General features: G+C 52.0%; 1 protein-coding gene across 7 annotated transcripts in view; it reads left to right on the forward strand.

Moving 5' to 3' along the window:
- TNK2 (tyrosine kinase non receptor 2) overlaps positions 1–27897 on the forward strand; it is a 110684-nt gene that overhangs the window by 79603 nt on the left and 3184 nt on the right. For 5 of the 7 annotated variants that reach the window (XM_081910816.1, XM_081910817.1, XM_081910819.1 and 2 more), the window contains 5 exons: positions 13687–13881; positions 18427–18518; positions 20357–20401; positions 22408–23780; positions 27786–27881. In XM_081910816.1, coding sequence (XP_081766942.1) covers positions 13687–13881; positions 18427–18518; positions 20357–20401; positions 22408–23780; positions 27786–27881 — 1801 coding nt within the window. The remainder of the gene's footprint in view (positions 1–13686; positions 13882–18426; positions 18519–20356; positions 20402–22407; positions 23781–27785; positions 27882–27897) is intronic. The other 2 variants (XM_081910814.1, XM_081910818.1) reach the window with 1 other exon arrangement.

Here is a 27897-nt window from a genome sequence, read left to right on the forward strand (position 1 = left end):
AACTTTTCAAAAGTCTGACATTATCGCTGTTAACTTCTTCACATGGGCTATCTTATTGCCTTATCTTTTTTCGTAGACGGCTTTCAGCTGTGTGTGTGTGTGTGATTTACAATCAGGTGGTACATAAATTTTATGGAATAAATAGAATGAATTAATACATAAAGCTTTGTGGGCGGGATGCTCAGAAAGGCTTCGTTTGCTGAAGCTCGGTGTGGCTGGGATTATTCTATGTGGGGTTCCTCGGAGGCATTTTAGCAGAGATTGGGCGGCCATCTGCCAGAGGTTCCTCACCCGTGATTCCTCCATTGTAGCGGGTTGGACTAGATGACCCCATGGGGTCCCTCCTAACCCTATGCATCCGTGATGGTTGCCCTGCCCTTTGCCAGCCTGCGTGCCATGCCAATGCAGTGCCGCCCGGGCTCTGGAGCGGCCGGCCTCCCTTGCCAGGGCCCCTCTCTGAGTCACTCCTTTCCCCGGAGTGTGATTTCTGCCTTGGCTTGCGTACCCTCCAGTGCTCGGCGAGCCACGTTCTCTCGCACGCCCCCGCTCTGGCTGCCGCTCCCTGCCACCCACGCTCACCTGATCCTCATGCCCGCAGAGGAGACGGCACCGGTAGGCTGGCTGGCTACCCTGGGACGGTTTCCCCACAAGACCTGGCAACTGCAGGAGGGTTTTCCGAAAGAGGCGATTGTCCTTCCCAGGTTGGCAGCAGCCTGGCATGAAAAGAAGCAGGAAGGGGCAAAGGGGACACCCCTATCCATCTGGATGCCGGGCGGCCCTGGAGGTGGGTGTCCCACAGGCACCTTGGTGGCCATTGTAAGAACAGGATTTTTAGAGAAAAGGACAATGAGAGAGTTGTATAAATACTATGCAGGGAGGGGGCGGCTTTTTGTGTATTTGGATTTGAGGGGAGTGGGCTGAGATTTTTTGGGAGGGACTCATCGGATTTCCATTCTCCAGCCCTCGCTGTGTGTACCAGTCCTGGCATCTCCAGATTGATTCCTGTGTTGCCAGGGGTTCGACTAGATGACTCTAGGGTTCCCTTCCAACTCTGCTGTTCTGTGATTCAGTGGCAAGGATATCAGGGGGGCAGGACTAGGAATGGGTCTCTTTCTTCCTAATAATAATAATAATAATAATAATAATAATAATAATAATAATAATTTATTATTTATACCCCACCCATCTGGCTGAGTTTCCCCAGCCACTCTGGGCGGCTCCCAACCAAATGTTAAAAACAGTACAGCGTTAAATATTAAAAACTTCCCTGAACAGGGCTGCCTTCAGATGTCTTTTAAAGATAGGATAGCTGCTTATTTCCTTCACATCTGGTGGGAGGGTGTTCCACGGGGTGGCTGCCACCACCGAGAAGGCCCTCTGTCTGGTTCCCTGCAACCTCACTTCTCACAGGGAGGGAACCGCCAGAAGGCCCTCGGCGCTGGATCTCAATGTCCGGGCTGAACGATGGGGGGTGGAGATGTTCCTTCAGGTATACTGGGCCTTTGAGGCTGTTTAGGGCTTTAAAGGTCAGCACCAACACTTTGAATTGTGCTCGGAAACGTACTGGGAGCCAATGCAGATCTCTCAGGACCGGTGTTATGTGGTCCCGGCGGCCGCTCCCAGTTACAAGTCTAGCTGCCGCATTCTGGATTAATTGCAGTTTCCGGGTCACCTTCAAAGGTAGCCCCACGTAGAGCGCATTGCAGTAGTCCAAGTGGGAGATAACTAGACCAAGGGTTTGGTGAGCAGCTAGGGCTGCCTCCTCTGCCAGCTGGAGGAGATGCTCTTGGTCTGCCCCTCCCATCAGCCCCCGCTGATGGGATTTGTGGTCCAGCACATCTGCCTTGCTCAGACGCCCACCTGCAGTCCCGTGTCCAGTTCTGGGCGCCACAGTTTAAGGAAGATGTTGACAAGCTGGAAGGTGTGCAGAGGAGGGCGAGCAAGATGATCAGGGGTCTGGAAAGCAAGCCTGATGAGGAACGGTTGAAGGAACTAGGTATGTTTAGCCTGGGGAAGAGGAGACCGAGAGGAGATACGAGAGCCATCTTCAAATATCTCGTGCAAGAGGGAACAAGCCTGTTTTCTCCTGCTCTAGAGGGTAGGACTCGAACCCGTGGCTTCAAGTTATAAGAAAGGAGATTCCGACTAAACACCAGGAAGAACTTTCTGACAGCAAGAGCTGTTTGACAGGGGAATGGAATCCGAAGCTGGTAGACTCTCCTTCCTTGGAGGTTTTTAAGTAGAGGTTGCCAGGAACTCTTTAGCTGTGACCGCTGCATCCTAGCGGGCTGGACTAGATGATCTTTGGGGGGCTCTCCTCCCTTCGGTGTCCCCTCCCTTTGGGGGGACACCAGGCTGGCAACGGAATGCCAGTGGAAGGACGAAACACAGAGGTTGTGCCCCTTTCCTGCCCCTCTGCGGCTGACTCCATTGCCCAGCTGCAGGCTCGGTCCGTCTCCCCCTCGGAGCAGCGGCCGTGGGCCAGGGCGGGACGGTGTGTCTCCAGGGACCGGCTTTCGCTGCCGCCTGCCTCTCCGTGACTCTTGCTCCTGGGCTGGGCATCCTTAATTGCAGGGAGTTGGCTGGCAACCAGAGCCAGCGACGAGGGCGTAGCGCTGAGCATTACGTCACGGCCCTGCTGAGTGACAGGGCTGAGCACATAAACAGCCCTTCCTCCCTGCCTCTCTCTCACACTCGGGACGCGGTGGGGAGAGACTCAGGCTTCCCTGCCGGCTGGGAGGCTCGTCTGAGGATCCGGCGTGGATTTCCCCTGGGGACACCCAGCGCAGGTGATGCTTCTGCCAGAGAGGGGAAACCGAGGCCGGTGGGTCGTGGGAACTGCAGTGCACCGCCGGAGGCAGTGAGAGCTACTGCTCTTGCACTCGGGTCGTGCTTTGGGGTTTCCCATCGGGGCGTCCGGTTGCCCCCTTTGAGAACAGGCCTTCTGGAGGAGATGGGCTGCCCCGCTTTGGCCTGATCCCGCAGCCAGGCTCTCCTCGAGGTTTCGCTGCCGGTTTGCTCAGCCGTCGCTTTGCTGGTGGACGTTGCTCTGCAAGGCAGGTGAGCACGCTTTGGAAGCAGGGGTTGCGGGTTCAAGTTCCGCCGCGCCGCTTTGTTGATGCCAGCCCTGCCTTGGCTCAACCTATCTGTTTGTTACCCCAACCCATTGCTCGGGCGGCGGGGAAATGGAGAATTAATTTGTGACGCTCAGACCAAATGCTTTAGCTGAGATTCCTGCATTCCAACGGGTTGGACCGGATGGCCTTTGGGGGGCCCATCCAACTCTGCAATTCTCTGATTCAAATGCGAGATCTTTGAACGCTTTGTTTTTTCTTTTAAGTGGACTTCCTTTGCATGTTGTTGGTTTAAGACATAGGAAGCTGCCTTTTGCTGTGTGTCAGACCATAGGTCAGTATTGCCCACACGGACTGGCAGCAGTTCTCCAGGGCTTCTTTCTCAACCCAACCTGGAGACACCATTGGGGACTGAACCTGGGACCTTCCGCATTCAAGGCAGCTGCCTTGCGCCCTGAGTTGCAGCTCTAGGAAGCACGAACTGTGCATGCCCATTTGCACCCTGCCCTGGTCTCCTGCTCGCCTGCGCAGCAAATGCAGGCAAGAAGTTGGCATAAGACTGTCTGAAGCAAGGAAAATAACTAGTGGGCAGCTCCTCTTCCATTAACTGACCTGGTGCAGAATCTGCCAGGAAGCTGACGTGCCTGTTGCTTAATTTTGGCCAGTCTTGTCCAGAGTTTCCTGTTGGTTTGCAACTCCTGGAGCAGACCTCAGTCTGCTGTCCGCTGTTTGGCTGCCCTTAAGAGCAGATAAGGTAAAGGGACCCCTGACCATTAGGTCCAGTCGTGACCGACTCTGGGGTTGCGGTGCTCATCTCGCTTTACTGGCTGAGGGAGCCGGCGTACAGCTTCCGGGTCATGTGGCCAGCATGACTAAGCCGCTTCTGGCGAACCAGAGCAGCGCACGGAAACGGCGTTTACCTTCCCGCCAGAGCGGTACCTATTTATCTACTTGCACTGGTGTGCTTTTGAACTGCTAGGTTGGCAGGAGCTGGGACCGAGCAACGGAAGCTCACCCTGTTGTGGGGATTCGAACCGCCAGCCTTCTGATTGGCAAGCCATAGGCTCTGTGGTTTAACCCACAGCACCACCCGCATCCCTTTAAGACCAGATGCATAACTTCTTTTGCATTCAGTTCTTGGCTGAGCCTTGGGGGCGGCACGATGGGAGAGCTTTCGCTTTTCAGCTAACCAGAGACCCTCTTGGAAACTTTGCCTAGTTTACGCTCTGATTGGTTCGGAATAAGCCGGGATCGAACTGTGGTTGATAGAAGCATAGAATAAGCAGCTATCTTGTCTTTAAAAGACATCTGAAGGCAGCCCTGTTTAGGGAGGTTTTTATTAATTAATGCTGTTTTGCTTTTAACACTTGATTGGAAGCCGCCCAGAGTGACAGGGGAAACTCAGCCAGATGGGCGGGGTATAAATTATTATTATTATTATTATTATTATTATTATTATTATTATTATTATTATGTGTAGAGGGACCCCAGGGGGTCACCTAGGTCAAGGGTTGGCAAGATTTACCTCGCTTGGGCTGGTTCACTCCAGCGGAGGACCCTCCGTGCGCCGGATCGCGTGCATGCCCGCGATTTCCAGTTTCTGCGTCTGCGCAGATGCGATTTCCAGCACCGCGGAAGCGAGTCCCTGCACCAGTTTAGCGCACTGCATGGCGACTCACTAAGCAGGCGGCTCGGTTCGGGGGTGGCTTGGGGGCCGGTTAAAGGACCCCCGTGGGCCACCTTTGGCCCATGGGCCTTAGGTTGCCGACCCATGATCTGGCCCAACCCCCTGGAATGCAGGAATAATGATCCTGGCTTGTACATTAACCACCATCCTGGCTTCTACATTCCACCCAGGCCCGGTTGGAAAGTGAAAGGGATGGTTTCTGATTTCCTTGCAGCCCTGCCAGAGGATGACAGATGGGTGCAAAGAGTTCAGGAGTCCGAGGTTTAAGCACATTAAGGCTAAAAAAACACACACACCACGGTTCAGCCTTGGTCATCTTGCCGCTGAAGTCATCTTGCCTTGTTTTGTCTCATCTAACAGGCAGAGGGGTCTCCAAACACGAAACCCTTTAATTGGAGATGCAGAGAATTGAATATATGAAGCTGTCTGTTGGGTCCATCTAGCATAGTATGGCCTACCCTGACTGGCAGTATCTTTCCAGGGGTTCAGGCAGGGGATCTTTCGCAGCCCCACGTGCCAATTCTAGAGATGGAGTGTGTTCCATCACCAAACCACAATCCGTCCATCTCTCTTACGCAAACCCCAGAGCCTCACCAAATTCTGCCTTGGTCACACCCCACCTGGAGTCCTGCTTCCAGTTCTGGGCGGCACAATTTAAGGAGGGTATTGACAAAGTGGAAGGTGTGCGGAGGAGGGCGACCAAGATGATCAGGGGTCTGGAAAGCAAGCCTGATGAGGAGCGGTTGAAGGAGCTGGGTATGCTTAGCCTGGAAAAGAGGAGACTGAGAGGAGATAGGAGAGCCGTATTCACATATCTCAAGGGCTGTCAAATGGAAGATGGGGAAAGCTTGTTTTCTCCTGCTCCGAAAGGTAGGACTCGAACCCATGGCTTCAAGTTACAAGAAAGGAGATTCAGACATTAAACATTAGCAAGATCTTTCTGACTGCAAGAGCTGTTCGAGAGTGGAACGGACTCCCTCGGAAGATGGTGGGAACACATCCACTGGAGGTTTTTAAGCAGAGGTTGGATGGCTATCTGCCATGGATGCTTTAGCTGAGATTCCTGCATTGCAGAGGGTTGGACTAGATGACCACCGGAACCCCTTCTGATAATTCTGTGATTCTATGAAAACTTCTTTTAACCAGGCCTGCCAATTAGTGGGTATAATCTGCAAGAGCCCTGGCCTTTTTCAGGGCCCCCTCTGCCAGGAACCCCAGATTTGGAGCCTATTTGGAACTGGTGGTGCAGTTTCGCAGATGTAGAGATGAGCAGGAGCGCACAAGAGCCCCGGTGATTAATCTGCCCGGTGTATCAGTTCTCGATTATATAATGTGCTTCGGGTCATTGTCTGCCTGACGAGTCTCAATCTGGCTGTGCTCTTAACTTCTCTTGTTCCCTCTTGTCTCCAGCTCTTATTGTTGTTGTTGCAGTTTCTAATTAATCAAATGCACTTCCTGCACTGCCTTCTAAGGAACTCAAGGTGCCTCCCCCCTTTCCCAGTCATATCACCTGTACAATTTAATGCAGAGACAGGGAGCCTTTCGCCCTTCAAGTGCTTCTACTTGCAGCTCCCATCAACACCTGCCAGCAGGTATGATGGGCACTGAGACATAGCTGTCAACCGTCCCTGATTTGGCGGGAAACTCCCTTATCCCAGCGCCGTGTCCCGCTGCTGTCCCTTATTGATGATGTCCCTTAAATTTCCCGGGTTTCAAAGGAAGCAGCTCCTCTCCCTCCCTCCCTGCCGGCCAGGGAGGAGGGAGGCTCCAACTGTGTTGCTTGGCTGCGTTGCTCACCCAATAAGGAGTCTAAGAACAACTGGGGGGTGGAGCTTGCATGCTTTGTGCCGATCAAATCAGCCGCATTGCCTGGGGACTCGCCTTTGCTCAGCGCTTCCCAGCGGAGAGGTGACGGTGGTTTTCCTTGCTGCATCCCCTTTGCCGGGTTGCTGCGCTGTGGGAACCACCGCTTGAGGTTTTGTTTGGCTGCTGGCTGGGCTTCCTGCCTTTGGCCCGGAGGGGCTCAGAAGTTGAACGTACTAGTGCTGGGAAAATCCCTTATTTTGGCTGCTGATCCCTTATTTTCAAATCTGTAAGTTGACAGCTATGCACTGAGATCCTGCAACACCTGGACCAGCAGGTCCTCCCCTCCCGCTTTTGTGGCAGACCCCATTGCCTTGCCTGCCAAATTCAGCCCTTTTTGTGGAAGTGGCCATAGCTCAGCCGCAGAGCACACCTGCTTTGCATGCAGAAGGTCAACCACTGGCACCGTTTCCAGGTAGAGCTGGGAGAGGCTCGCTGCCTGAAATCTTGGGAGCCGCTGCTGCCAGCCTGTGTGGGCAACACTAGGTGGACCAATGGTCCAAGTCACGGTGCTCACATTTAAACAAAGCCTCCATGAGGACTAGGATCTTACGTTGTTTTCATAGGAAGGACTGGCGTTCAGAGGTGGGGCAGCAGAAGACTCCCTGCCTGCACTCCTCGACAGCTGCTGCCAGTCAGAGCAGACAGTATTGAGGTAGATGGACCAAGGGTCTGACTCAGTATAAGGCTATTTGGCTCCGGCTCCGGCTATGGCTCTCTCCACTCTCTTTTCCTCCCTTGCAGCCACGGGGAACAGGAAATACAGAATTAGTGCCAAAGGGGGCTTTTATAAGCAATAAAATAAAGAATCCAAACCTTTCAATAGCCGCCTGGGCTCTCCAGCACCGTAAATAAGGAGGATTGGATTACATTGGAGAGGTTGATGTTTTCCAGCTGTGGTTCCTGCGTTTCAGGGGGTCAGACTAGATGGCCTTTGGGGGTTCCCTTCATCTCTACAGCTCCATGATTTTATGACTACTGAGCAAATCAACAGTCAGTCTGAGCTAAAGCAGAGAGGCTTAATCAGATTCCCCAGGGGAACTGCGGCATCTGAATAAAGACTGAATTAAGTCCGACCGTTTGTTCGCAAAAGCGTCCGCCCTCTCGTAAAATATCAGGGCGGCACACAGCCCAGTGGAAAATGTAGAAGCCCTTTTAAAAAGCAGCACAGAACCGTGTTGGATTGGGGCGACTCTCAGGGTTGCTCTGAGCTCGGCTGCTCTCGGTTCATGCTCGTGCGCTTAGAACCACCCATGCAGAGCAAACTCCCGGTGACTAAGCGCTGCGGGTGACTTTGCACACTTTTCAGGGACCCCTCCTCTGTGGGCATGAATCACCCTCACTAGCAACGTGACTGCACTGCTTAAAAAGCTAACTTCCTCCATGGCAGATTTCCCCCTCGCATAGAAAGGTTTTGAGCATATGATCTGGTTTTAAAACTCTGCATAATCTCTTGACGTAAATGTCAATGGACCGGACTTGGTTGGTAGTTAGATATCTATCCCAGGAGCCTAGGATGGGGGCTGTATGGATCTGTCCCTGCACCACCAGCTTCCAGCTTTATCCTCACAACAACCCTGTGAGGTAATAATAATAATAATAATAATAATAATAATAATAATAATTAATATTATTATTATAAATAATTTTATTTATACCCCGCCCTCCCCAGCCTGGACCAGGCTCAGGGCGGCTAACACCAGGTATAAAAACAATTGATTGAAATACAACTTAAAAACAAGATTAAAACACAACATTAAAATGCAGGCTCATTTCAGTAGAATAACAAATCAAAAACTTTGGTTCGGTTGAGAGGCATTGAGCTTCCTGGCCAAGTGGTGATTTGAACCTGCTCAGTATTCCAACCACTAAACCAAACTGGAGATGAATGGGTTTTTCAAAAGAAGGAAAGAAACCAGACCCAATATTTATTCTAGAAATAGTTGTGTCATAGCTCATGGGAACTTATGGGAGCTGTTCAAGAGCTCGGGTGTGCAGGAGAAGTTCTCTAGCGGGCAGAAGACCATAAAACGAGCCCTGAAGCAGCAGGATAAGGCCAAAGAAGAGGCCCATCTAGTCCAGTATCCTGTTCCCAGTTCTCCTAAAAAACATGAGAAGTCTAGATAGAGTGCTTCTGGACCTGGAGTTTCCACAAGAACATCAGGAGAGCATCCCGCCCCAATGGGAAGCCGTCCAAGTTGGTGGCCGTTGTGGCAGGGAATTCCACAGGTTAACATGGCCACGCTGTGCTTTTGCTGCGGCCGGAACTCTGAGCAGGTGCTCTCTGGCTGCTAAGAGTGCAGGCTGGAGGACGGCTGTCTCCTGAAGTTACCTAGTGAGTCACCGGCTTGCAATCAGGGCTGGCTCACCCCCTTTCCTGTTTACCTTCTCGATGAGTCGTCTTTCTGTGCCAACTTATTACTCAGCGTGGAGGACAGGAGGGCGGCAGCGAGAGGCAGGGCCGGCCCCTCCTCCCTTGTGAACACGGAGCGGCTCAGTTCTGGGTTAACAGTCTCACACTCGGGGCAATGAGGAATGGAGCAAAGGTGGCACGCCGAAAGCAAAACATAAGACTGTATGGCTGTGCACACTCCATATAGTTAAAGGGCCCCTGACCATTAGGTCCAGTCGTGGCCGACTCTGGGGTTGCGGCGCTCATCTCACTTTATTGGCCGAGGGAGCCGGTGTACAGCTTCTGGGTCATGTGGCCAGCATGACTAAACCGCTTCTGGCGAACCAGAGCAGCGCGCAGAAACCCTGTTCACCTTCCCGCCAGAGTGGGACCTATTTATCTACTTGCACTTTGACGTGCTTTCGAACTGCTAGGTGGGCAGGAGCAGGGACCGAGCAACGGGAGCTGACCCCGTCGCGGGGATTCGAACCGCCGACCTTCTGATCGGCAAGTCCTAGGCTCTGTGGTTTAGAGCACGCTTAAAGCACCTGGAGAAAAATCCTGGAAACTGTAGTTTATCCTCTCTCAAAGCGACAATTCCCCAAACCGTTGCCAAACTACAGTTCGCAGGATTCTTTGGGTTTCAAATCACTGCAAGCTTCTTCAGTGGGGAAGTTTCCAATGTATTTCGAGCTTTAAAGCAGCTGCTGATATTTTCCCTGTCCCATCAGTCAATTAAGAATGCATAGTACAGTCGTACCTTGGTTCTGGAACGCCTTGCGACTCAGAACGTTTTGGCTCCTGAGCGCCACAAACCCAGAAGTGAGTGTCTCGGTTTACGAACGTTTTTCAGAAGCCAAATTTACGACGCAGCTTCTGATTGGCTGCAGGAAGCTCCTGCAGCCAATCAGAAGCTGCGCCTTGGAATTCTAACGTTTTCGGAAGTCAAACAGACTCCCGGAACGGATTCCGTTCAAGAACCAAGTTAGGACTGTAGTTGATTTCTGATTCTAACATTGTTCTTTTTTGTCATATATGGTTTCATGTATAACTGTTGTAAACATCTCTGTGGGGGTTTTTTTAAATGAACGCCAATATATAAATATTTTTGCAATTAAAAAAATAAACTACTTGGTGAGAGCAATGAGGTACATAGAATTTTGGAATTTTAAAGTTGGAAGGGACCTTTAGGGTCATCTAGTCCAACCCCCTGCAATGCAAGAAACTTTCGCCCAACATGGGTCTCGAACCCAAACCCTCTACCAAGTGGGACGCGGGTGGCGCTGTGGGTTAAACCACAGAGCCTAGGACTTGCCGATCAGAAGGTCGGCGGTTCGAATCCCCGCGACGGGGTGAGCTCCTGTTGCTCAGTCCCTGCTCCTGCCAACCTAGCAGTTTGAAAGCACGTCATAGTGCAAGTAGATAAATAGGTACCGCTCTGGCGGGAAGGTAAATGGTGTTTCTGTGCGCTGCTCTGGTTCGCCAGAAGCGGCTTAGTCATGCTGGCCACATGACCTGGAAGCTGTACGCCGGCTCCCTCGGCCAATAAAGCGAGATGAGCGCCGCAGCCCCAGAGTCGGCCACGACTGGACCTAACGCTCAGGGGTCCCTTTACCTTTACTCTACCAACTGAGCTATTCCATCTCATGGCAGAGGGATTATCTCGGTATCTTGAACAGCTTGGCTCTCATACTTTTACCGAAACGTTGTTCCTCTCTTCCTGAGGTGAGTCTGCCATAATAATATATCATTTAAAATTTGGAAGTGGGTCTGAGAAGCTACAACCCTTAGCAGAATACATTTCATTGCCTTGCCATTCAAGTCCTGTAACAAACAGAAAAGAGGAGCGTTATTTGATTTTCACGTTGTCTGCAGCTAGTTTGCGAAATGTGACTTGCCTGGTCTGTTCACCCTGCCGTGGTATAATGTTGGGTGTATCCTGTGTTTGGTGCTCCTAGTGCTTTCTGACTTTTCTCACTTTCTGTATGTTCTACATAGCTTAGTAAAAAAAAAAGAAAAAGATATATATATGGTGAGAAAAGGGCTTGAAAAGTGGGGTGAAGAGCCTGTTTTCAGAATATTCAGTGTCAGCTCACAGAAATCATGGAAAGTGTGCCTCCCGTTTGCTCTGATTCCCTTGTTCCTGCCCATTCTGGAACTTTTCCCTCGGAAGCATCAGGAAATTCCACCATGAAAGGCAGCCGATGTCACAGGGTTGCAAACCGTAAATTTCTTACTGGAATGGTGACTCAGTGAATGGCTTTTATCTCGGACTGTTTGGCTGGTTGCCACCCTTGCTTTGAGTCAGGGAGGAATTCCCCCCCTGTTTCCCAGCCAGGTGGGGAAGGGATGCCGGTCGCTCAGCGCTGGAGCGTCTGTTTGGATGCAGAAACCCCAGGTTTGCAGCATCTCTGGGTAGGGCTGGGAATGGCTCCCTGGAGGGCTGCTGCCTGTCAGAGTTAGAAGGATCAGCTGCTTATAGTCCTAAGGTCATGTTGGCTAGTGACTCGGTGCATTGTCCCTCTGTAATGTGTGGCTTGGCTTGCTTGCGCGAGCTTTTGCCCTGTAAGCACCCCTTGAGATTGCCTTTCTTTGTGCCGTGGATTGAGAAGAGCTTTCCTCCCTCTCTCCTAATACTAGAACTCGTGAGCGAAGCTGAATGTTGGAAGATTCAGGACAGGCAGCGCACAGTTAAACTATGGAACTCCCTGCCACAAGGGTCAGAGATGGCCACCAACTTGGGTGGCTTTAATAATAATAATTATTCCCCAGCCACTCTGGGCAGCTTCCAAAAAAATATTAAAATACTGTAATACATCAAACATTAATAGCTTCCCTAAACAGGGCTGCCTTCAGATGTCTTCTAAAAGTCTGGTAGTTGTTCTCTTTGACATCTGGTGGGAAGGTGTTCCACAGGGAGGGCGCCACTACCGAGAAGGCCCTCTGCCTGGTTCCCTGTAACTTGGCTTCTCGCAGTGAGGGAACCGCCAGAAGGCCCTCTGCACTGGACCTCAGTGTCCGGGTAGAACGATGGGGGTGGAGACGTTCCTATACTGGCCTGAGGCCGTTTAGGGCTTTAAAGGTCAGCACCAACACTTTGAAGTGTGCTTGGAAACATACTGGGAGCCAATGTAGGTCTTTCAAGACCGGTGTTATGTGGTCTCGGCGGCCGCTCCCAGTCACCAGTCTAGCTGCCGCATTCTGGATTAGTTGTACTTTCCGGGTCACCTTCAAAGGTAGCCCCACGTAGAGCGCATTGCAGTAGTCCAAGCGGGAGATAACCAGAGCATGCACCACTCTGGCGAGGCAGACAGCGGGCAGGGAGGGTCTCATCCTGCGTACCAGATGGAGCTGGTAAACAGCTGCCCTGGACCCAGATTTGACCTGTGCCTCCATGGACAGTTGTGAGTCCAAAATGACTCCCATGCTGTGCACCTGGTCCTTCAGGGACACAGTTGCCCCATTCAGGACCAGGGAATCCTCCAACTCTTGAAGGAGGAGAGGGCTCTCAATGGCTACATGTCATAACTGCTATGCTCCGCTGCCAAATTTGTAGGCAGCAATGCTTCTGAATATCTTACACTCTTCTGCTCAGGTCCTGCTTGCAGAATTCCCACTGGGGCATCTGGTAGGACACTGTGAGATCAGGAATGCTGGACTAGATGGGACATTGGCCTGATCCAGAAGGCTCCTCTTATGTTCTTGCGTTCACTTGGTTTGCTACAGGAGGTTGCAGTCTGGATGGCTAGCATCTGTCTGTTGTGTGTGATGGGTCCGTCCGAAAATAGGATTCTTGGCTCAGTGTCTCTGCCGCTTCTTCAGATATTGTCCGGTGGATGTTGGACATCTGCAGCACTGGGATTGGGTCATAGGATCATAGAGTTGGAAGGGCCTTCTCGGTAGTGGCACCCGCCCTGTGGAACGCCCCCCCCCCTCATCAGATGTCAAGGAAAGCAACAACTATCTGACTTTTAGAAGACGTCAGAAGGCAATCCTGTATCAGGAAGTTTTTAATGTCTAATGCACAATTTTTTATGTGCTGTAAACCGCCCAGATTGGCTGGGGAAACCCAGCCAGATGGACAGGGTATAAATAATAAAAATATTATTATTATTATTATTATTATTATTATTATTATTATTATTATTATTATTATTATTATTTACTCCTTTGGTAATCCTCATAGAACGCTAGCCCAATGGTTGCCATTAATTTGACTCTGAATTGATTTTAGAATGAATTGATTTTAGAATGTATTTTAATTAACTGATTGTGTTTTTATGTAAGCTGTGTTACTTTTACTGTTGTTAGCTGCTCTGAGCCCAGCTTCGGCTGGGGAGGGCGGGATATAAATAAAATTTTATTATTATTATTATTATTATTATTTTATTAATTATCTAGTCCAACCTCCTGCAATGCAGGAATTTATGCAGAGGTTGCCTACCCAACCTCTACTTAAAAACCTCCAAGGAAGAAGAGTCCACCACCTCTGTTCCTCTGTCAAACAGCTCTTCCCGTCAGAAAGTTCTTCCTGATGTTGAGTCGGAATCTCCTTTCTATGATTCCCCATCCTATAATGTACAGGTGCTTGCGGATGCTCTGTCTCTGGGGGGGGGGGGGTAAAAACCTGACCTGCTTTCCTCCTAACCTGTCCCACTTTTGTTCCCCAGGGCTGAGAATTACTGGTGGCGGGGTCAGAACAAACGGACGCTGAAGGTGGGCCAGTTCCCGCGCAACACGGTGACCTCGGTGGCAGGGCTGTCCGCCCACGACATCAGCCAGCCCCTCAAAAACAGCTTCATCCACACGGGCCATGGAGACACCAACCCACAGCAGTGCTGGGGCTTCCCCGATAAGATTGACGAGTAAGAACTTCTGCTCTTTTCCCTTTCTCCCCAGTTTCCTTTCCCCGCAGCTGTTCGGGGGATTCCTGGAAGGACCGGCCGTGGCCTCGTGGCTGTGGGGGACGTGGCTGGCCCCAAGGCTGCCTGCCCCATAAACTAATGCCACTCAAATCCCCTTTCAGTCAAGAAATGGCCTGGGGAGCTGTTTCAGGGCAAGGGAGGGGCCACCAGTTATGGGCCTGATTAGGGCAGATGGGGGGCTGCCCCACCAGGCTCAGTCTGCCCTCACCCTTTGCACCTTTGTGGCTTCCGTCTTGCGTCCAGTCCAGAAGGTAGCCCACCCTGTCTGCTTGCTCCTCCTCAGTCTCTGTGGGGAGGAGGATGGGAGCAAAACTAGACTGGCTTGGCTAACCTTGTCGTTGGCTCTCTGGCGCCACCTGCTGCCAGGCTCCCAGCCTTCCACCCTACTGGTCCCAATGGACACTCTTTGCCACCGCTGGCAATGGAGCTTTCGGCTCAGGTGCACTCCTTCAGGGGCTTGGGCCCTGCGAGCCACGTGGCGTGCAAGGACCAAGCCGTGGCCACAGCCCAAGCACTGCTCCCGTGGCAGCCATGCGCTGGTTGTGGATGAGTGGCACAGACCTTGTGGGACAGAAATTTGCAGCTGCATCAACTCATATTTGGTCCGCACGCCCCCTCTCTGTAGAATTGTTGTCTTTCCAATGCAGATGTGCTCCAAATTTTGCCCACACTGTAAGGACGCCTTGCATTTTAAATCTTCAGAATGGCAATCCCGTGAGACCTGAATCCTAAATGTCAGTCCATTTTTTTAAAAAAAGAATTGTTTGTCCATACTAAAGATTCTGCTGCCTGAATGATACTCCCTCCCCCTGAAACAGCATTTCTCAACCTGTGGGTCCCCAGATGTTGTTGGACTACAACTCCCATCATCCCTGAGCTCTGGCCTTCCTGGCTAGGGGTGATGGGATTTGTAGTCCAACAACATCTGGGGACCCACAGGTTGAGAAAGGCAAACAACAACAACTGCACCCCCCATAAAAAATGTGCTTCTAGATTCACACACACACACACCCGCCCCTGAATTTAGATTTTGGCAATTTTATCGCCAGGAAATCCAGAACTTTTCATTGTTTCAGAATGTTCAGATTCCAGTTTGACGTCTGAAAATCATGCTTGTTCGAACCCTGAACCTCTCCAATGGGTCACAAGCACCGCTGCCATGGGCTTTGCAGATGTTGGGGGCCTGTGGGTTTTTGCTATTCGGCTTGTGCCTTTCAGCAGTGTGACGCAGCAGTAAGAAAAAGCTAATGTTGTTCTAGGCTGCATCAGATCAAGGGAAGCAATAGTCCCACTCTATTCTGCCTTGGTCAGACCACGTCTGGGGTCCTGTGTCCAGTTCTGGCCACCACAATTTAAGAAGGATGTTGACAAGCTGGAAGGTGTGCAGAGGAGGGTGACCAAGATGACCAAGGGTCTGGGAAGCAAGCCTGATGAGGGCGTTGGGTATGTTTAGCCTGGAGAAGGCTGAGATGTTATACGACCGTCATCTTCAAATATCACATGGAAGGTGGAACAAGCTTGTCTTCTCCTGCTCTGGAGGGCAGGACCCGAACCAGTGGCTTCTAGCTACAAGAAAGGAGGTTTTGACTAAACACCAGGAAGAACTTTCTGACCGACCTGAGAATATACTATGACGCTGCATGTTTTAGGTGGATCAGAACTGGATTACATTAGATAATAATGACATTCTAGACTTGGAGGGATGGAGCGACAGATACGGCTGGCATGCCCACTCTACAATTCTACGACTCTAAGCCATGAGTGTTGTGAGTTTGGCTTGGCATCGCCCTCTCTCAACCACCAACCGTCTGCCCTTAACCAAGGCAGGCAGGCTTGTGTTCTGCCTGCTGCCAAGCCTCACACTTTGGGCTGGCATCTTTCCCATGCATGAGCCTCCAGGTCCTTCCTGCAGCTCAAAGGCAAAGAAGGGTCGGTCAGATCAGGAGGCGCACCTGCAAAACCCTGCCGTGCCCCATGTTTACGGGTTGCACCCTCTCTTTCCAAGGAACCGTCTCTGAGCTTCGCGTCTGTGTTTCGTCATCTCTTGTGTGGGCGGCAGATGCAGCCGCGTGTTCAGGTTGTGCCAAGCCCGAGATGTTCCCATTGCAGCCGGCAAGGTGTACCAACACTGCCCTTGCCCTCTGCTGTGCCAGCCACACCTTGCCTGGCCTTCCCTGCTCCCCACGGCGCTGGTTGGATCGAAACTGGGGTGCCCGGCAACACCCAAAGCTTGGGCTGGGCTTAACAGGATGACCTGTGGGGCAGGGCGGAGCAGGGTTTGTGTCCAGGAACAAACTTGGGTTTAAGTGCAGCAGATTCAAACCGCCACCCCCAGGTAGCTGTTCTTTTATTGGCCTGGCAGAAAACTTTGCTTTTCGCCTCCTGAGCCAATTGTTTGAATTTCCCTCTAGGAAGGCTGCTGCTATGGACATCACACGGAGATCTGTAAGCCTTCTGTCCTGGGCTGGCTCAATGTAGGGGAGCAGTGGGAGGCGCCAGCAAGGGAACCCCCAAGGGAAGAAGGCTCGGAGCCCAGGGATTGGCGGCAGGATGACGACGAGTGGTCAGAGGGTAAAGAAGGAGCAGGCTGGGAGGTGTCAGGAGCAGGAGAGTCAACCGGGTTTAGTGAGCAGGAAGAGGCGGTGGCAGAGGGCAGTGCAGACTCAGAGGCAGGAGAAGAGGGAGACAGAGTGGAGACAGGCTGCTGAAGAATCCAGGGAGTCTCCCCCTCCTGCTACGACAAGCTCCCCTCCCTGCTGGTATCCCTGGAGAAATGAAACAGGCAGAGCAGTGGGTGTTTCTGGAGAGGAGTCCTAATGGGCACTGGGAAGGTGGGCACCTTCAATCCTTGCAATTGCTCAGGATCTCCTGGAAAGAATTGCTGAGACCTGAGCTGTGGTTTGTTTCCTGGAATAAAGATTTAGCTGACTTATTGTTTTGGCTGCTGACCTGCACCTGACGCCAGCCCTGGTGGCTTTGGGGGCACAGACCACCTTGTAGTTGTGTATTCCCTGCAGCTGATAATGCCTTAAGGGTTCAAAAGGGTTCAGCCACTTACTATTGAGGGGAAGTGCGTGGAACAGGTCTCGATGTTTCGATTTCTGGGAATGGAGTTGAGAGATGACCAAACCTGGGGAGAAAACACTAAAGACCTGATGAAGAGAGCACAGCAGAGGTTATATTTTCTGAGAATCCTCCGGAAAAACAATCAAAGGACCTGTTGATGGCATTTTACCATTGTACTGTGGAGAGGGTATTAACTTATGGTCTCTGTGTGTGGTTTGGGAGCTGAACAGTCAGGGAAAAAACAATGCTGTCCAGGGTTGTAAAGACTGCGGAGAGAATAACTGGGTGCACTCTTCCCACCTTGGATCAAATCTACGCTTCCAGGTGCCATAAGAAATCTGCAGAGATAGCGCAGGATAGTACGCACCCCGGAAATGATCTCTTTCAGCTTCTGCCTTCTGGAAGAAGGTCCAGGGTTATAAAGACCAGAAACTGAGAAACAGTTTCTATCCAAATGCGATTTTGGTTTTAAACGCAGTGTAAGGAGTCTCTATGGGAGTACATTGTATTTAAAAATGGGGTATCAGAGTTTTTAGGGGGCTAACCAGGCTGGGATAGCTGGGATAGCAGGCTGGTTGGTTTTTGAACGTCTGATGTAGATTTTTTCAATTTCGTTGTTCTGTATGGGACAGTGACAATAAAGATTATCGTATCGTAAGGGAAAGTTGTGGCAGTGAGACTGCATTTTTTATCAGCCCTGCAGCTCCCAAAGTGGGGCAGTACTGCCCCCTGGGGTGGGGGTGGGGGATTACCTAGGAGGTGTAAATGACCATCAGACTGTAAGAAACTGGTATCCCTGGCTCAGGTTTGTCAGTTTTGCTGATTTAATTCAACTAAATGGCTTTAGCTGGGTTTTGAATGAATGTGCAGCTAATTGTTACTGTTTGGAATTTCGATGTGTTGGTATCTTCCTTAGTGGGTCCTGTAAACTGCTATTCTGAATAATGTGTTTCATAGGGTAGGGGCCCCTGGAGATGTGTTTATGGAACGAACAGGTCAGTGGCTCTAAAAAGGTCAGGTAAAGGTAAAGGGACCCCTGACCATTAGGTCCAGTCGTGACCGACTCTGGGGTTGCGGCGCTCATCTCGCTTTACGGGCCGAGGGAGCCGGCGTACAGCTTCTGGGTCATGTGGCCATCATGGCTAAGCCACTTCTGGCAAACCAGAGCAGCGCACGGAAACGCCGTTTACCTTCCCGCCGGAGTGGTACCTATTTATCTACTTGCACTTTGACGTGCTTTTGAACTGCTAGGTTGGCAGGAGGAGGGACCGAGCAACGGGAGCTCACCCCATTGCGGGGATTCGAACCACCGACCTTCCGATTGGCAAGCTCTAGGCTCTGTGGTTTAGACCACAGCGCCACCCACGTCCCAGGAGCCGCTGGTTTATATGTTTTTCTCCTTTCTGCCCTTCTCTGCAGGCTGTACCTGGGCAACCCTATGGACCCTCCCGATGTCCTAGGAGTCGACTTGAACGCAGCCAGGCCCACGCAGCTCCCTGGAAGAGCGAAAAGTAAGGAGGTCCCTGTGCCCCCCAAACCCAATCCCTCACCTATCCCCCCATCACTCCTCTTGCCAGTGCTAGGTCCTGCCCCGCTCAGCCTGAGCCTGGCATAGCAGCAGATATGGATTCGGATGAATGCACTGTAACTCAGAAGAACTACAAGACCCAGCATGCTTGTCTGTGTCATCGCTCCCTGCACTGCATGCTGGGTGTTGTAGTCTGTGTGTGTGATGTTGCAGAAGCCTGGCTTGCTCGAATCATTTCTTCTTTGACACATGGTGATCCTGGAAGGTTTAGGAAGGTCTCGTGTTTCCAGGAGATCAAATGGTGGTGGTGTCCTCTGGGCTTTGCAATAGCTTCTTGGCTTTCCAACGTTTCTCCTCTTTTTGTTTTTTCTGGCTCCTCTACTTCATAGATGCCAATTTCAGAATGGAGTTGTTGTGAAAGTCTCTAGCAGTATTGGGGGGCGGGGTTGCAAAATCTTTAGACACTTGACCGCAGAAAGAACGTTTGCATCAGCGTTCACTTCCTGAGTCTTCCAGATAATTTTTTGCTATGAGTCGCATCAGTCCTCCAGCTGGTCATGGCGCTGGCTGACGCGTGTGGCCAGGCCCCAAGTTGGCCAAGTCCATAGCTGTCAACTTTTCCCTTTTTTAAGGGAAATTCCCTTATTCCAAATAGGATTCCTCGCAAGAAAAGGGAAAGGTTGACAGCTATGGCAAAGGCAGATCTGCATCATCAAGTGTGTCATAGCGGTTAGAGTGTTGAACTAAGACCCGAGAGACTGGGGTTCAAATCACCACTCAGCCCCATGAAGCTCACCGGGTGTGACGTTGGGGGCCAGTCACCGCCTTCTCTCAGGCTGACCTACCTCACAGGGTTGTTGTGAGCATAAAACAGGGAGTGGGGAAGAACCCTGCGTCCCACCTTGAGCTCCTTAGAGGGGAGGATGAAATAAACAATAACTAAACGTAATAAACAAATGCAAGGATGTAAGTGGGTAGTCTTAACGTTTAGAACCACTGACTATCTGTAGGCCAAAGTGCCAAAATGTGATGCAGTTCCTCTGTTCAATGGGAAGGCATGGGAAATTTGGTTGATCTTGAAAATTTTGAAAAATCAGTTCTGTGATTCCTGCACTGCAGGCGATTGGACTAAACATCCTTTCAAGTCCTTCCCAACTCTTCAATTCTGTGATTCTTTAACCAGATACTCTTATTTTCTACCCCAAAATGGGTGTCAATTGCAGTGACTTCTCTGCCTTAATGGGACAGCTTTGCACAACTTGGGCATTTCCGCAATATAACCAAACTTTCACATCCCGTTCCTTCCCATCCAGTGCTTTGCAACGGTGCACACCTGGATTATTTTTTTACGTTTCCTCAGACTTCAGGGCGAATCCCATGGGCACCTGCAGCAGCCGCCTCCTCTCTCCAATCACCTGGTGGCTTTAAACCAGAGGAGGAGAACTAGTGGCTCTCCGGAGCTTGTCAGTCTCCAGCTGCCATCATCCCTGACCAATGGCCACGCTGCCTGGCGATGATGGGAGCCCCACAACATTTAGGCGGTGTTTCTCAAACGTGGGTCTGCAGCTGTTGTCGGACTACAACTCCCATCATCCCTAAGCTAGCAGGACCGGTGGTCAGGAACGATGGGAGTTGTAGTCCGACAACAGCTGGAGACCCATGTTTGAGAAACGCCAGGTTCAGAACGCCTTGCTTGCGCTGCCCCTTGCCTCTTCTCTAGCTGCTTCTTGCACCCCCCCACCCCCCTCTGCCCCACGCATGATGCTCACGCTTTCTCTTCTGTGGGGTCTCTCTCTCTCTCTCTCTCTCTTTCTCCTGCAGGGGAGCCTCCGCCTCGGCCACCTCAGCCCTCGATCCTCCTAAAGAGTAAGTGGGGGCGCTTCTCAGGCCGCCCTGCCCCCTGCGCCTGCTCTCTGCGCGCTCTCTTAGCTCCTCTCTTCACAGGTACCTGGGTGTGCATGTGTGTGTGTGTCCCGGTGTGAGCTCTGCATTCAACCACCCCTGCCTGGCTGCACACACAGGACTACCGGGGGCATGTGGGGGACTCCAGAGAGGTGCGCAAGCGAGGACACAGGAGTACTTCTAGCTAGGGATGAGTCGGCAGTGTGGTGTGGCGCAGCAGCAAAGAAAGCAGACGTGATTCTAGGCTGCAACTGCAGAAGTCTAGTGCCAAGGGAATAATAATAATAATAATAATATATATATATATATATATATATATATATATATATATATATCCCGCCTTCCCCAGCCAAAGCCAGGGTCAGAGCGGCTAACAAGAGTAAAAGTAAACACAGCATTCTAAAATCAATTCATTCTAAAAGGGCTTGTGAATTACACTGGGCTGGGCTGCGTCCTTGCATCATGTACTAACCTTGTTACCTGGCAGAGGTAAGAACGGGGTGGGGTGGGGGAGGAAGCTAGGGCAGGTGGGAGCATGCATGGCTGTGTGGAGTGTGCAGGAAGGAAGCAAGGGGGTCGCATTTCAGGGGGTTGGACTAGATGGCCTTTGGGTCCCTTTCCAACCTTACGATTCCATGGCTCTAAGAAGCATGTGTGTGTTCAATGCATGGATGGTGGAGACAGCAAAGCAGAACAGCGAGTAGTTGTAACAGGGCTGCTCTCTCCAGATCGATGTTAGTTTGTTGGAGGGGTGTCTCTTCCGCAACATGTCTCTGATGCAACAATAGTTTATACGGGTCTGTCCACACACATAATTCCACCGTATTGGCTGTTCCGCGACGCTTCCCCAACGTTACCGCATCATTGCCATCTACAAGAGCACTCTTCCCCTATAGCGCAAGAAAAGGGGGACAAAAATTAATGAACTGGGACATTAGTTGTTTCAAAGGTTATAGGATCTCAGCAGGAAACTATGGGACATGCGCCATTTAGGAACAAAGCAGTACTTCTGCCCCAGAACAAGCTGTGTTGCATATCATTGCGTCCTGAGCACAAATCACCACAAGGGCACGATAAAAATGACCTCTGGAAGGGCCCTGTTCTCTCTGCTTGTGGAATATTGTGGTTTGGACTTCAGTGGCTGATCTGCACGGGGTCAGGGGATGGGCCATCCCAAACTGCAGTAACAAGTTATGGTCAATCCCATCCAACTCTCTGATTCTATCATGGACCAAAGGCCCCACCACTGCCCACCAACATCCCCTTAAAACCAGCTGCTGGCATCATGGCACTTGTAGGCCGAGATGGGCCCATGGAGACCACCCCTGATGCCCACAGAGTCCACTTCCCTGACTGAAATTTGGCTTGAAAGAAGTGTTCTGTTGTGGTTAATAGGTTGCCATGTGTGCTTGGTTGTGGGAGTGTGTGGTGGCTACAACAGTTTCTCAAGTCTGCGCACGGGCCCATGGCCACCCTTGCTCTGGAAAAAACCAAAGCTAAAAATCATGACCTCAAATTATCACTTACCCCTAAATCCTTTAGGGATATCAAAGCTCTGTATCATATATTCAGACGTTGGTGAAACAAAAGGGTAGAGGAAGGGTTGGGGGTTGATGAGCAGGGGCAGCAATGGGGCAGCCATCAAAGTGTTGAGAGTTGTGTAGGATATTATGGAGGTATCAAGCAACCTTTGCCAAGCTGGTGCCCTCCAGATGTTTTGGGTGATGGGCATGGTACTCCAAAACATCTAGAGGGCATCCGCTTGGCAAAGACTCAACTAGAGGTTGCCAGGGTTATTGAGATGACCAGGGTTCGCCATAACCCAACTTTGTGGGTTCTGAGTGGCCTTCTTAGCGTCAGACAGTATGATGTCAGAAGGACGGGGACTCCTCTTCCTAGCTCAGATAGCCCATGAGCATCGGAGCGTCCTCTGCCCCCAGGACCTCACTCAGCCCCCTTTTCCCTTCCAGAGCCCTCGTACGATCCTGTGAGCGAAGAGGACAACCCGCTCTCCTTAGGCCTCAAGCACCTCTGCCTGAAGAAGCCCGGCGTGGGGCGAGGTCTGCGCCCGGCCAAGCCATCGGCCCGAATCTCTGGCACCAAAGTGGGCGAGAGGCTCCTACTGCCCCGGACCAAGGGAGGCGCTCTGCCCGGCAGCGAGGTAACGCTGATCGACTTCGGGGACGAACCCGTCCCCACCACCCCGTCGCCTGTCGGGGAGCTCTGCGCCCCGTCTCTGGCAAAGCTGGCCATGGAAGCCTTCTCCCTCTTGGACAAGACACCCCCTCAGAGCCCCACGCAAGCACTGCCCCGGCCCCTCCACCCGACGCCCATCGTGGACTGGGACGCCCGGCCCCTCCCTCCGCCCCCCGCGTACGACGACGTAGCGCAAGACGAAGACGACTTCGAGGTGTGCTCCATCAACAGCGCAGAAGGGCTGGTGGGGCGCCAGGGCAGCTGCAAAAACTGGGAGAAGGGGGAGACCGGGGATGGCTTTGGGTCCAAGGAAGACCCCACGACTCTCCCGCTGGAGGACAACCTCTTCCTGCCCCCCAAGGAGGTCAAGCAGCCTAGCCCTGCCCAGACGACGGAACTCTTCCAAGAACTCCAACAGGAATGCATGAAGCACCTCAACGTGCCCTTGGGAGCTTCCTCTGTGGCCTCCACGCCCAGCCCAGGGGAGGACAAGCCCCAGATCCCACCTCGCGTCCCCATCCTGCCCCGACCGATCCGCCGAAATGAGCACGGGCGCTGGTCCGGGGAGCTGTCGGCGGGTGAGGAGGACCGGCCTCCCCAGATCCCGCCACGAGAACCATTGTCCCAGCCTGGTTCCCGAACTCCCAGCCCCATGGCTCTGCAAGGGGGGTCCCCGCAGCCGAGGACCAACCTGTGCTCCCCGTTGTCCCTGGGGGCGTTCCTGTCCACGTCACCCGGCAAGCAGCCCATGCCCACCACCCAGAGCTTTGCCCTGGACCCCAAGTACGCCACCCCTAAGGTGATCCAAGCGCAAGGGAAGGAGAGCGCCAAGGGGCCCTGCATCCTGCCCATCGTCAAGGACGGCCGGAAGGTCAGCAACACCCACTACTACCTCCTCCCCGAGCGCCCGCCCTACCTGGACAAGTACGAGAAGTTCTTCAAGGAGGCCAAGAACCCCGAGGAAGCCCCGCCTCCGGCCAGGGTGGTCACCACGGCCACCGTCCGACCCATGGTCCAGCAGCAGCCTGACTACAAAGCCAACTTCTCCTCCAACAACAGCAACGTCCCCTTCAAGGCTTCCTGCGGCCTTCAGAAGATCATCTACGACAGCTCCGATAGCCCCAGGCCCTCAGAGAAAATACGGCTGGTGAGTGGCTTTCTTGGGTTGGGGTAAGAGCTCTCTGTGTTCGTGGGCACGCTTCGAAACCAACCTTGCCATCCGAAAACATGTCTTGTTGCTTTGTCTGGGTGGACCATGTGCTAAAAGTAAACCCCCAAATTCTGTGCCAACGTCCTCCAACGGACTCCCGCGGCAACAAGGGTGCAGGAAGGCCCATGGGCCAAAATGTGGCCCTTCAAGATTATCTGACCCTTGGAACCCTCCCCAGGCCCCCCACCTCCTTGCTCTTTGCCCTCCAAAAGAGCTTTTTCCTGGCTAGATTGTGTCCCTAAATGGCAGTATTGCCTAATGGTTGCCTGGGTGAAGGGACGGCTGTGGGCAGAAACCTCTGACTCTTTTCGGTTGGCTGGAATGTCGCCGGGTTTCCAGTGGTAGGAGTCGTATTGGTTGCTCTGCCCCCATTCCGCCACTGGACCCATACCCACCCCACAGCATCACTAGTTATTATGCCCCTCCTTTTCCAAAGTGCCCTTCGTCAGTTCTGACCCCAGGGTGTGACTGGGGGTCACCATTTGGTGATCTGAAAGGCCCGAGAGCCATTGCGCTGTGCTGGGTGGGCCAATGTTCTGATTCAGCTTCATGTGTACAAACCTGACTCAAATCCCCACTAGCCCTCATGTAGCATTCACAAGCGCTCCCTACTCCCCCAACCAGTTCTCCAAATTCCAGCAGGACCCCGAAGGCCATGAGACAGGCAATCGAATGGGGTTTTCAAAACACAAATTTAAGCAGTAGTTGCTGGCACCACTTCCTTATCCCAGAACAGCCCCCGAAAAGTAACCTAAGGAAGGGAATAACTCTTCATTTTTTTCCAGACTGCCCCACTCTATGTCACTTTACCGTGACACAGACAGAAATCCAACAGGTGCTCTGGTAGGCGACTAAGTGGATTAGGCACTGGTTCAGCTTCCCCGACAGAAAGGCACAAAATAAAAGGCAGGGGAAAATTCTTTTTCCAAATTTATTAAAGAGAAAGGTTATTCAGAGCATAAAAGTTGGCACATCTCTTACAAATCCCAAACAGAAAATAAAAACATTACAGTGGTGCCTCGCAAGACGAAATTAATTCGTTCCGCAAGTTATTTCTTCTTGCGAGTTTTTCGTCTTGCGAAGCACGGTTTCCCATAGGAATGCATTGAAAATCAATCAATGCGTTCCTATGGAGACCGTCCGGGGACAGAGGGGAAGCGCCGCACGCCTTCCCCTCTGTCCCCAGACCTGTTTTAAAGCAAGGGAAGGGGCAGTGGGGAGAATCTCTTCTCTCCGTTGCCACCACTTGGTTCAAAAGAGGTCCGGGGAGAAAGGGGAAGGCGCGCTGCGCTTCCCCGCTATCCCCGGAGCTTGCGGGGCAAGCTTCATTTTGCAAAGCAAGCCCATAGGGAAATGCGTCTTGCGAAGCGGCTAAGAAAACGAAAAGCTCCTTCGTCTAGCGAGTTTTTCGTCGTCCGAGGCGTTCGTCTTGCAGGGTACCACTGTATTTAATATCACTGACTATACTCACAACAAGAACAGAAGTACAAGCATAACAGTTCAAAGATGTTTCCAACTGGTCCTGCACCTCGGGCACTAAGGCAGGCATTCAGCATAACAAAGCCTCAGCATAATAGGATGCTCTGCTTGGCAAGATGATCTGTCGCAATTTGCATCTTAGTTTCTTCAGGTTTCATCCTTCTTGAACCCAAATGGATTCAAACTTAGAAACCAATCAGTTCTTTGGATTAATTAGCAATTTGCCAATGGTTACATGGAGGAACAGTGACGCGGGTGGCGCTGTGGGTTAAACCACAGAGCCTAGGACTTGCCAATCAGAAGGTCAGCGGTTCAAATCCCCGCCACGGGGTGAGCTCCCGTTGCTCGGTCCCTGCTCCTGCCAACCTACCAGTTCAAAAGCATGTCAGAGTGCAAGTAGATAAATAGGTACCTCTCTGGCGGGAAGGTAAACGGTGTTTCCGTGCTTCTCTGGTTTGCCAGAAGCGGCTTAGTCCTGCTGGCCACATACCCGGAAGCTGGACGCCGGCTCCCTCGGCCAATAAAGCGAGATGAGCACCGCAACCCCAGAGTCGGCCACGACTGGACCTAATGGTCAGGGGTCCCTTTACCTTTACCTTTACATGGAGGAACAATAACTCAGGCTTGTTAGGAGGCAGCTGAACTCTGTTTATTCAAAAGGGCCTTGAAGATTAAAGCATTCCCAGAGACACACCAGATGCTTTGAGCTGTAAATTAGCCAGATAACCCTCTCACTCTGAATCTACCTCCCGAACACCCAGGTGTCAAAACCACAAATCAGCTAGAAACTTTCTTCCTGCTAATGGAAAAAGATATCCCCCTTCACACTTTTAAAGTCAAAAGTCTGCAATTAAGACCCAAATGCACATTCCCAACATTCTACAGTCTTTGGTTCTCCCAGCATGCACCTCTTCTACTTGAACCAAAGTTTTTAAACTACTGAGATTTCCCAGTATCACTACACCTCATTTTTGGTGTTTAGGTCAAAAGTGGGAGAGGGCTGCCGCTCAGGGTCAGGGCATCTGATTCCCAAGCAGAAAGCTGGGAAGGCCCCCTGCAGAGCTGCTGTCAGTACTTGGTGACCGTAATCAGCTAGATCAGTGGTTTTCATCCAGTGTGCCGTGGCACCCTGGGGTGCCTTGAATGGTGGTCAGGGGTGCCGTTGGCAACCCTGGCCTCTGTCCCTCTTTCCTTCCCTCCTTCCTCTGATGCCCTCTTGAGTCTCTGCCTCCCAAAGGCTTGCACAGCTGTTTATTGCAGCAGCCCTGGCTACAAGCTCCTCAGGTGAATGGCGCCTCTGGTGCTGGCCAGGGGGTGCTGGTTGCCAGGAGCTGAGGCGGCCTCGAAGCAAGCAAGCATGCGGGTGAGGAAACCCAGCCAGCCAGTGTCACGGTCCGGCCTACGGGCGATCAAAGTCCCAGCTGAGGACGTCGGGACCGGGGGCAAGATGGCGGGGTGGAATCAGGAATGAGGGCGTCCAGAAGCCAGGGGTCCAAGGGTCAGGAAGCAGGGAGTCACAAAGTCAAGGGTCTGAGGATCAGGAAGCAAGAAGCCAGACGCAGCAAGAAGCCCTCCCAGCTCTAGCCACAAGGTGCAATGAGTTACGAGTCGGCCTCACCTGTGCGGCCGCGCCTTGCCTCTCCAGAACAAACTTAGGAAGGCCCCTATCCTGCGAAGCCCTACTGGTCAGAGGGCCCGGCTCCTGCACACACTCCTGACCGCCAGTCTGCCAGCCCTTGCTGTTGGGAATGGACAGACAAGTCCCAGGCCCCTGTGGGGCAGTGTGAGGAATCACCTCTCTTGGGGGAGAGCAGCTCAGAGACCAGGGGCGGTGGCAGCGGATACCTAGATGACTCGAGAGGAGAGGAGGCTGAGGGAACACTCCATGAGGGAGGGTGTTCGAAAAAGTTTGAGAGGCTGCCAGCTCCGCAGGCAAGAGGCCTCCTGAGCCCCACAGGGGAGCTGCAGAAAGAAGGTACAGTGGTACCTCGGGTTACAGACGCTTCAGGTTACAGACACTTCAGGTTACAGACTCCGCTAATCCAGGAATAGTACCTCGGGTTAAGAACTTTGCTTCAGGATGAGAACAGAAATCGTGCTCCGGCGGCACGGCAGCAGCGGGAGGCCCCTTTAGCTAAAGTGGTGCTTCAGGTTAAGAACAGTTTCAGGTTAAGTACGGACCTCCGGAACGAATTAAGTTCTTAACCCGAGGTACCACTATAGTTGGTCAAGGGAGCCGTGGACTCCAACAGGTTGAAAACCTCTGAGCTAGATGGACCAAAACTAGTGCAGGCTGAGTTTCTGTTTCTAAAAATGGGTGGGAGTTTTAAACTGAGTTCTTATTACGGTTTTGTTTCTCTGTGCTGCATATACGTAATTGGGTCCGAATTCTGCGCAGAGAAGGAAATAATAATAATTTTTTTAAAACCCAGTCTCTTGCTACATTTGTGCTTTTCGCTGCAGGTCCAAGAGATGGTTCATGGCGTCACCACGGAGGAGTGCCACACGGCACTGCAAAACCACAGCTGGAATGTGCAGAAGGCCATTCAGTACCTGAAGGTAAACGGCAGCCAGA

The sequence above is a fragment of the Podarcis melisellensis genome (genome assembly GCF_964234715.1).
Source record: "Podarcis melisellensis genome assembly, chromosome: 5".
Lineage (NCBI taxonomy): Eukaryota > Metazoa > Chordata > Lepidosauria > Squamata > Lacertidae > Podarcis > Podarcis melisellensis.